Genomic DNA, 10520 nt, shown 5'->3' on the forward strand with positions numbered 1-10520 from the left:
CGCATAGTTTCATGGTTTGACTAAGTATCTTAACACCAAAAAAAGCCAAAAAAAGGTCGATGACCTTAGATAGCAAAAAATATATGGAAACCTATTATTGCCGGTCATATTGACCATTTTAAAAAAAATTTAAAATTATAGTGATCTTTTAAAACTTAAAATGAGTTAGGTGACTAAATGAACATAATGATGAAATATGACCTAAAGCATTTTTATAATCATACATGTCCATTGTAAATACTATAATTGTATGGATAGATTGGTTATTTAGTTTTTGTTTTTCTTGGTATTCTTTTGATTTTTTTCCTTATCCCTTTCTCTCTCTCTCTCTCTCTCTCTCTCTCTATATATATATATATATATATATATATATATATATATATATATATATATATATATATATATATATATATATATATATATATATATATATATATATAAGTTTAGGTTCTATGGAAAACAAAAAAACCCTAAAAAACTCTAATAATCATAAAAATGCATAAAAAAAAATACTTGGAGATCACAAATCTTTTTTTTTTTTTTGAATTTATAGGTACAAAATTCGCAACTTTATTAACAAAATCGCTGATTTTTTTTTGAAAAAAAAAATCGATTTTATAATTTTTTTTTCAGCGGTTTTTGTAAATATACAGTAAAAAAAAGATTTGTGATCTGTAAGTATATTTTTATGTATTTTTATGATTTTTAGAGTTTTTTTAGGGTTTTTTTGTTTTCAAATAACCCTTCCCTATATATATATATATATATATATATATATATATATATATATATATATATATATATATATATGAGAATGTTCTAATAAAAACAATTACGAAATCGAGAACTCGAGAATAAATCTGGGTCACATATATTTTTTTGCTGCAAAACCCTCCCGCGTACCGACGCGATGGATGAACTTAATATTCATATATGAATATAAAGGTAACTATATTCTTGCATATTGCAAATCTGCCGCTTAAGTATTTCAGTGTACTGGGACGACGGAATAGATAATATTCATATATGAATAATTACTTGAGAATGTGCATATACTTATTCATATATGAATATTACATTCATCCGTTGTGTCGGTATGCTGGAAGGTTTTGTGGCAAAAGGAAATATATGATGTAGTGGTGGTTGCGGTGGTGGTGGTTTATATATTCATATATGAATATTACGATCATCCGTCGCGCCGGTATAAATGAGGGTTTTGCGGGAAAAAAAATATATGTCGTATATTTGTTCTCGCGTTCTTAATTATATACTTGTTCTCATTTGAACCTAATATATAAGTCTCTCTCTCTCTCTATAAATCGAGAACTCGAGAATAAATCTGGGTCACATATATTTTTTTGCTGCAAAACCCTCCCGCGTACCGACGCGATGGATGAACTTAATATTCATATATGAATATAAAGGTAACTATATTCTTGCATATTGCAAATCTGCCGCTTAAGTATTTCAGTGTACTGGGACGATGGAATAGATAATATTCATATATGAATAATTACTTGAGAATGTGCATATACTTATTCATATATGAATATTACATTCATCCGTTGTGTCGGTATGCTGGAAGGTTTTGTGGCAAAAGGAAATATATGATGTAGTGGTGGTTGCGGTGGTGGTGGTTTATATATTCATATATGAATATTACGATCATCCGTCGCGCCGGTATAAATGAGGGTTTTTGCGGGAAAAAAATATATGTCGTATATTTGTTCTCGCGTTCTTAATTATGTACTTGTTCTCATTTGAACCTAATATATAAGTCTCTCTCTCTCTCTCTATATATATATATATATATATATATATATATATATATATATATATATATATATATATATATATATATATATATATATATGGGAATGTTCTAATAAGAACAATTACAAAATCGAGAACTCGAGAATAAATCTGGGTCACATATATTTTTTTGCTGCAAAACCCTCCTGCGTACCGACGCGATAGATGAACTTAATATTCATATATGAATATAAAGGTAACTATATTCTTGCATATTGCAAATCTGCCGCTTAAGTATTTCAGTGTACTGGGACGACGGAATAGATAATATTAATATATGAATAATTACTTGAGAATGTGCATATAGTTATTCATATATGAATATTACATTCATCCGTTGTGTCGGTATGCTGGAAGGTTTTGTGGCAAAAGGAAATATATGATGTAGTGGTGGTTGCGGTGGTGGTGGTTTATATATTCATATATGAATATTACGATCATCCGTCGCGCTGGTATAAATGAGGGTTTTGCGGAAAAAAAAATATATGTCGTATATTTGTTCTCGCGTTCTTAATTATATACTTGTTCTCATTTGAACCTAATATATAAGTCTCTCTCTCTCTCTCTCTCTCTATATATATATATATATATATATATATATATATATATATATATATATATATATATATATATATATATATATATATATATATATATATATATATATATATATAGAGGGAAAAGTTTAATAGAGAACCATAATTATTGGTTCTTCAAGGAACCAATTTTTTTTTTCAATTTCTAGAGCTTATTCTTTATCGAAAAAAAATCTAAAAATATCTAAATTCATATATTAACATTGTGAATGTGAAAAATATTTTTCGGATTCACCGTGTGAATCCGGATTCACATTGTGAATTTTCAAAGATTCACATTGTGAATTTGACGTAAAAAAAAATCGATTTTGATATCATTGGAAAAATGATAAAAAGTTATGAATTTCTATATTTTTAGTTTTTTTTTGATAAAAAATAAATTCTAAAAGTTGAAAAAAAGATTGGTTCCTTGGTTCCTTGGTTAATTATGGTTCTCTATTGAACCTCACCATATATATATATATATATATATATATATATATATATATATATATATATATATATATATATATATATATATATATATATATATATATATATATAGGCCTAGGTTATTCTATTCAAAGTAATTATTGTGTTATTCTTTGCATAAATGTGGGCCAATCATTTTACTTATTTTAAGAAAGTGATTAATACATATTATTTGATTAAATATAATTGAAAAATACCATCTAATTTAACTAGAAGGGTATTTTAGTCAGTTAACATATATTTAATAAAGGAAATTTGCATATTTTAAGGGATCAAAGATTCTATTAATTTTAAAAATCCGATTTTACAAATTATAAGGTTTTTAGTTCGGACATTCTGACAGAATATGTTTGAGTATGTTCAAAAATAACAAATTTTTTTGTAGAATAACAAGATTCTCGAACCATCAATTGAAGAATTAAAACAAAAATTACATTAAATCTTATAGAATACATGTAACAATTGCTAAGAATGACATTTATTTTTAAAGAATAAAACTAAAAAAACTTTCAAATCTGGAAAAAAGAACATCAAAATCTAATAAAAACACTAATACATTCTAAAAGAATAATGTTGCTAAGAGGCGTCATTCAAATTTTGTGGTCCGTTCTTCAAGCATCAACTTCTGTAGAAACAAATACAGTGAATAAATTAGTGAAAAAATATTCATACTCCATTCCAACATAATTGGAATTCGTGATTCTATTATGATAGAATTGGAATTCATTTACCAATAATTATATTAATTCGGGGAATTGTAACAGAATATGTTCATGATAATCATAAAAAACATTCTTTTCTGATAGAATGTTATAAACAAAGAAATACCATTCAGTTGAAGCATTTTAGCGAGCACTTGGTGTGCATGAAAACAACTTTCAATTCAGTTGAAGCATTCATCTGTCAAATAAGCAACCAAAACAACCATGATTTGTGTTCAACCAATCAAACCCAAAAACTCATCTAAACCTATCGATTAAACTTCATCGATTTACAGTAAATCAATCAAAATAAGAAAGAATATTAAAGAAACATGTGATTATCCAGCCAACAACAACCCTTTGTTTCTTCTTCTACTTGCCCATTGATTTCACAGCCTCAATCCAAACACCCATCTGATTTCGGTTCTTCTTCCCTGCCGCCACCGAACCATTGATGCATTTTGTCGAATGTTTTATGTGCGTGATTATACCTGAGAAAGCTGGATTGGAAAATTTGGTTTGTCATCAGTGGTTTATGTGAGTTTTGAATTATCCTTCGAAATCAATTGCAGATCCAAATCAATTATGAGTCAATTTCAACTACGGAAAGTTTCATCAACGAGATCAATTATATGTAACATTGATAATTTGAAAAAAGAAAAGTACTAGGAGCCAATTTTCGATTTGGCTTTGACGCTCCCTTGCCGATAAAACGAAAAGATAAACCTTAACCTGTCCTTTGACTTTCGAATTGATATCAGTATTGGTCTCTGGTCGGATTCTTGTCTTCCTCGTTCGTCATTCCCTTTTGTTTTGATCGAAGAGGGTAGCTGTGGTATCGTCGGCAACGATGGCTATGAGGAAGGAAGTGGGTAGTCATGGTGGTCGTATGCTATGAAGATGATGGTGTGGTTATCGGCGATGAAGATGATGGTGGTGCTCAGCAACCGGAAAAACAGGAATATGGTGGTGGTCGTCTGGTAAATTTTGTGGGTCGATGTTTCTATACTGTGGAATCGGTGGAACGAGGGGTTTGTTCAATTTAGGGTTTTCAGAATCAGTTTTTAGATAAAGAGGGGAACGAGATTTAAACCGGAGAGATACCATGATTATAGGGATTATTTTTGGAAGTTATTAAACAAATGACTAACTTACCCTTATTTATTTATTTTATTATTTAAACTTTTATTTAATTTTTTATTTAATTTTGATTTGCCCACATTGATGCATACAATAACACAATACTTAGTTAAAACACATGAACCCCTCTCTCTCTATCTCTCTATCTCTCTCTCTCTCTCTATATATATATATATATATATATATATATATATATATATATATATATATATATATATGCCTTGACCATTTCTTCAAATTGGGAAAAAAATTCGATATATTCTCACGGAGCAAGAAACTGAAGAAAAATGGCAGAAACACCACAACACATTGCCGGAAAAGACACAGGTTGTGGTTTCATAGGGGCTATTTTCAACTCCAAGCCCCGGAAAACACGACCGGTACCGCGACTTGAAGCCTCCAAGGAGCACCGGCAAACTCAATTTCCCGGCAACCATACTTCAAAAAGACCACAGCGAACCCATAGCCGCACCATCACCACCACGGCAGCCGCTGCGAAGGAAATAGTATACACTGGCTTCTCAAAACCAGTAGCTAAAAATCCTCCTGCAACACTCCCTAAAGCCAAACCACCCACCGCCGTGAAAAGACCGCCTACCACAGTGAAAAAACCGGCCACCGTGAGAAGTAATCCGGTTAACTCTACGTATGATTCAGTCTCCAAAAGTGCATTATACAGTGTTTCACAAGTAACCAATATCACATACACTAAACAACTTCGAAAAGAGCCCAGTTTTACGTCCAGCGAGTTGAGTCTCCGAATCTCTGTTCGTGGAAAATCGAACCCAACTGGCTCAACTATATCTTCATATCGAGCTTCATCAAACCATGTCATGGTTCCAGGTCATTTGGGAAATCTAATGAAGAGAAAACCTGAAAAAACACAATCTTTCGCGAAACTAGGAAACGTCTACAAAAACTCAGATAAAAAATGGGATTCTGAATCGTTTAAGAACATGGGTAACGAAAAGTACAAACAAGGCCAATTCGATGAAGCAATCGCATTATACACAGAAGCAATTGGTATGAATTCAACGATCGCATCTTATTACAGCAACAGAAGTGCTGCATTAATAGGTTTAGGAAAACTAATCGATGCAATTCTTGATTGTAAAATCGCTATTCGTATCGATCCTTCGTATCATCGCGCTCATTATCGTCTCGCGTCTCTGTATCTCAGGTACTATCTGAACTCTGATCTCGTGAACGTTTGTCTGCATTAATGACTTGTACAATTACTTTTGGTCCTTTTTGCTACTTTAAGCTCAAGATTGTCTAGATCTTGAATCTTTTCGGGTTTTTTTTCTGGGTCCAGTAATCCGTAACTTGCGTCTGATTTGCATTTATGAGTTAAACAGTACAAGTCAGTAATTCGTACGAAGGTACAAGTATTTGTGTTCTTTGCATTGATGACTTGTACTGTGCAATCATAACCATGCATAAGGTTGTTTTTTGTTTCGAGGTGAAAATATCATGTAAATGTTTTGATGTGTTTTTTTAGGTTTGGGGAAGTAGAGAAAGCTCTATGCCATTACAAGTGTTCAGGGGAGAAAACTGAAAGACATGATATTGCTAAGGTACAAGCAATTAAAGCGCAATTTGTTACGTGTTTGGAAGCTCGAAAACTCGATGATTGGAAAAGCCTATTGAAAGAAAGCCAATTTGCAATTTCTTTGGGTGCAGATTCAGCTCTTCAGGTATTTTTGATGATAATGTTTGATTAGTGTACAGGAATAAAATGATTTTTATATGATTTTTTCGTTATATATAGATGAATGTATTGTATGATACATCATATTGTAAAATTAATTAGTTTTAATTTTGAAAAAACTGAACTTAATGAATCCAAAGAAAACCCAAATAAGAATATAAAAAATAATACATTTTTAGCTTTATAGAAAAAATTAAATTATAATTTAATTAAAATCATGAAGGTTTTCAAAACAGATTTATACCATTAGAATAATATATTGTAACTTTTCGTGGGATAAAAAAAACCCTAGACTAAACAATGAAAATTAACAAATTAGAATTGTTATAAATTTATAATCCACTCAACAAAACAAACAATTTTTTTTTTCATTCGGATAATTAGACTATTCTTTTTCGATTCTATCAAAACAAACACTACCTTATTTATATATGTTTCATCAACGACATTGTTTTTTAAGGTCTATGCTATGCAAGCCGAGGCATTACTAAATCTCCATAGACACGAGGAGGCTTACTCCGGCTTCCAAAATGCACCCGCTATCGACATTAATATATCGACTCAATTGTTCGGATCAAAGGTCACTGCTAATTTCTTAGCTGTCCAATCACAACTTCACTTAGCATCGGGCAGGTTAGCAACTGATAATTTCGTGTTAAACCAATTTATTTTTATGGTAATTTTTTTAATAAATTGAATTATTTATGATATAGGTTTGAAGAGGCCGTTAGTGTTTCACTAAGTGCATCACAACTCGATCCAAGTGAGGAGGTATTTAAAGTAGCACGAAAAGCCCGAGTTTTGGCAAAAGCTCGAGCCAATGGTAACAAGATTTTTAGGGCATCACAATACTCGGAAGCGTGTAATGTATATAGCCAAGGATTGGATCACGAACCATACAACTCTGTATTACTATGCAATCGAGCTGCTTGTCGATACAAACTAGGGCAATTCGAGAGAGCAGTAGAAGATTGTACCTTAGCCCTAAACTTAAGACCTTCGTACACAAAAGCTAGACTCCGAAGAGCCGAATGCAATGCCAAGGTCCACTCCACTCTTCTCTAGTCATTATCTGTAATAACCTTTCCCACATTGATATAAATTATGGGTCCCATATAAGTCTTAAGTTGTGGGCTACCAATAACTTATAACTATTGATTTGTTTTGCAGTTGGAAAGATGGGAGGCCGTGATCCAAGATTATGAAGTTTTGAATCATGAAACACGAGGAGACAAGGAGTTGGAACGGGCGTTGTTGGAAGCTCGGATGCAACTCGAGAAGCGACACACTGCAGATGCCAAATCTTTAAAACTGATTGATAGACATAACTCGGAGAAATTTGGAGGCTTTTTAATTGCGGTATAAAGACTGAAAACTTTGGAATGGTTTACGGAGTGCAAGATTGATAGACTATTTAAATGTCGATTGTACAATTAATTGATATTTTTTGTATGCATGTTTGATTTTATGTTTTTGGATGGAGCCTAACGTAGTGTCGATATAGACTACTTTTTGTGTCCCTACAAATATTCGGGGGCCGGAATTGGAGAACAGATTTGTGTCGTGTAACAAAATTAATAAATTAATTTTTTTGGTTATGAGACGGCAATTTAGAATTTGTATCTGGCAATTAAGATACAATAATTATCTTATTCAATCAAGATATTTATATATATAAAGTTCGTGAAAAGTATAAATTAATGTTTTTCTCATGTCCAGATTTTATAATTTTATACTTGATCGAATAAATGAATTCGTATGTGTAATTATATTTTGGTCATATTTGACGTAAATAACATTGATTTAAAAACTAATATTCTTTTAAATATTTTTATAGCTAGGGTGACGTATCTTAGAAACTGATTCTATCTTAACTCATTTCTATCCTTCTTTGATGTTTAATATAAGCGCCTTAAGTGGACAAGGCCTCTTTCAAGTTTCAACTAGTGTATATTGGGCTAAAGCGATGACAATAAAGCAGGATATGGTTCGTTTTGGACTTATGATGGAACAATCATATCATAAATTTATAATATTTGAAATCATGCGTTTCATTGTTACGGTGATTTGATAAAGAGATATTAACAAAACTAACCAAAGATAATTAACAAAACTAATTAACTTTTTTAATTGGAATTTTAAAAACAATCATGTTTTTCGGAATGAGGTATTTCAGACTAGTTATTAATGTTCTGGAGTTGATGGTGGTTGGTGAGATGTGATGTAAAAGTATACCGTCCGTATGATCATGCAATAGTGACTTTCAAAATACTGAGATATAAACACTGTAATAAATGATTGCAACGGTATATCCTATGGCGAGCCAGAACGAAATATCATGGGTAACACACATAATTTTCGGGGAAGCACACCGAAAAAATTACAATACAAGAAAAAATTCACAAAATTTTTCCACTGCGCTTGAAAATTTGAGGGGTAGCACGGGCTACCCCGGGCACCTACATAGATCCTCCCCTAGGTATATCACATTGGAAACTTATCAAACAAGATATAAGGTGGTGGTGCATAATGTGTCAGTTCCTGTTGAATATGAACAACCGGATCATGTTAAACTTGTATTATCACCATTGATGGCCAAACGACAAGTTGGACGTCCATGAACCATAACCACATCCTATCCCGAGGAGAAGGTCCGATAAATGAAAAAAATGTAGTCACTGCCAACAGATTAGACACACGCATAAACTGTTTATTATGTAAATATATGTGGAGTCCTATAATAACTCTCCAAAAGAGCCCTTGTGGAGAGAGGGAAGATTTCAACATATATAGTCACTTATAAGATCGTGTCACACTAGTATTAGATACACTAACACTCTCCCTCAGAGTCGGGGGCTCGATGAGGATAAACATGGAGGTGCTGAACCACGGGGGTGCAAGACGACAGCTCTGATACCATGTAAATATATGTGGAGTCCCATAATAACTCTCCAAAAGAGCCATTGTAGAGAGAGAGAGAGAGAGAGAGAGAGAGAAGACTCCAACATATATAGTCACTTATAAGACCGTGTCGCACCGATGTGAGATACACCGACATATTATTTTTCCCATTGGAACCAACAAATTCTAAATGATCAAGTAGGAGTAAATAGAAGGTTAAAATTAAGTCTAAGTCTAAGATTAGTGTTAGTAATCTAATGGCTTGTTTCTTTTTCTTTCTATTAAGTCCTGTATTGATAAGTGTATTCAACAAATAATGATACATGAGTGACTAAAGTATTGTGGAGATAAATAATGTTTTTTTGTACTGCATGTACTAAACAAATGACTATTTTACCCTCATATTTAAAATATCAATTAACAAATTGATCATTTTATTTAATAACTGTTATAAATTAAAAATAACACAAAAATGTTTTAAATTTTCAATATCAACTAATAAAATTCCATTAGTATGTATAATTATACACCCGAGAATAAATTACAAACACAAATTAAATTACACAAAAATGCAAAAATGGTCATTGTAGTTGTCAAAATTATATGGTTTTGGTCCAAAAATATTTTGTGGTGCATCAGTGGTTCAATTTTGGATACTTTATGTGTTTTTGGTCAAAAAAATATTAACTTTAACAACTTGGTTGTTAACTTTTTTAAAATGAAAAATTTACCATCAAGTACGATGTCTACAAGTCTGTAACTAAACTACAAAGACAATTTCAATATCTCTTCTTTTTAATTTTTATTTAATTATTATACATGAATTCTTTTTTAATTTCTTTTTATTTGATTAATTCTTTTTTATTGTATTATTGTATATTAATAAATGTTATTTTTAATATATATTATGTATATATTAATAAATATTAATTTACTGGATTATTAATTTTATTTAATTAATTCTTTTTTTTTAATTTCCTTTTTAATGGATTAATCATTTTTTATTGGATTACTATACATTAATAAATATTACTTTATTGGATTATTAACTTCTTTTAAATAAATATTTTTCTAATTTTTTTTATTAGATTGTTATATTAATATGTATTATTTTTAATATATAATATTTATATATTAATAAATATTATTTTATTAGATTACTAATTATATGATTAGATGTTACATTGT

At 30.8% G+C, this 10520-nt stretch overlaps 1 protein-coding gene across 2 annotated transcripts; it reads left to right on the forward strand.

Annotated features, from left to right (window-relative positions):
* The first annotated feature begins 4960 nt into the window (after window positions 1-4960).
* Window positions 4961-8034, forward strand: LOC145135711 (TPR repeat-containing thioredoxin TTL1-like). 2 transcript variants are annotated; one of them, XM_079069956.1, is made up of 5 exons: window positions 4961-5900; window positions 6222-6417; window positions 6892-7064; window positions 7145-7475; window positions 7602-8034. In XM_079069956.1, the coding sequence occupies exons 1-5, from the start codon at window positions 5008-5010 to the stop codon at window positions 7794-7796; spliced, it is 1788 nt and encodes a 595-aa protein (XP_078926082.1). In that variant the 5' UTR covers window positions 4961-5007; the 3' UTR covers window positions 7797-8034. The 2 variants fall into 2 exon arrangements, with proteins under 2 accessions (XP_078926082.1, XP_078926083.1); XM_079069957.1 differs by having other exon boundaries at window positions 7145-7505; window positions 7602-7716.
* Window positions 8035-10520: the final 2486 nt, after the last annotated feature.

The sequence above is a fragment of the Lactuca virosa genome, chromosome 9, assembly GCF_052849685.1.
Source record: "Lactuca virosa cultivar CGN04683 chromosome 9, Lactuca_virosa_CGN04683_v6, whole genome shotgun sequence".
Taxonomy (NCBI): Eukaryota; Viridiplantae; Streptophyta; class Magnoliopsida; order Asterales; family Asteraceae; genus Lactuca; species Lactuca virosa.

Excerpts from the sequence above, each read along its gene's own strand:
- LOC145135711 (XM_079069956.1), top strand. The coding sequence starts at position 5,008 with ATGGCAGAAACACCACAACACATTGCCGGAAAAGACACAGGTTGTGGT. Across the intron at positions 6,418-6,891 it reads GTGCAGATTCAGCTCTTCAG|GTCTATGCTATGCAAGCCGA; the intron begins GTATTTTTGATG and ends TTGTTTTTTAAG. Across the intron at positions 7,476-7,601 it reads GAGCCGAATGCAATGCCAAG|TTGGAAAGATGGGAGGCCGT; the intron begins GTCCACTCCACT and ends TTTGTTTTGCAG.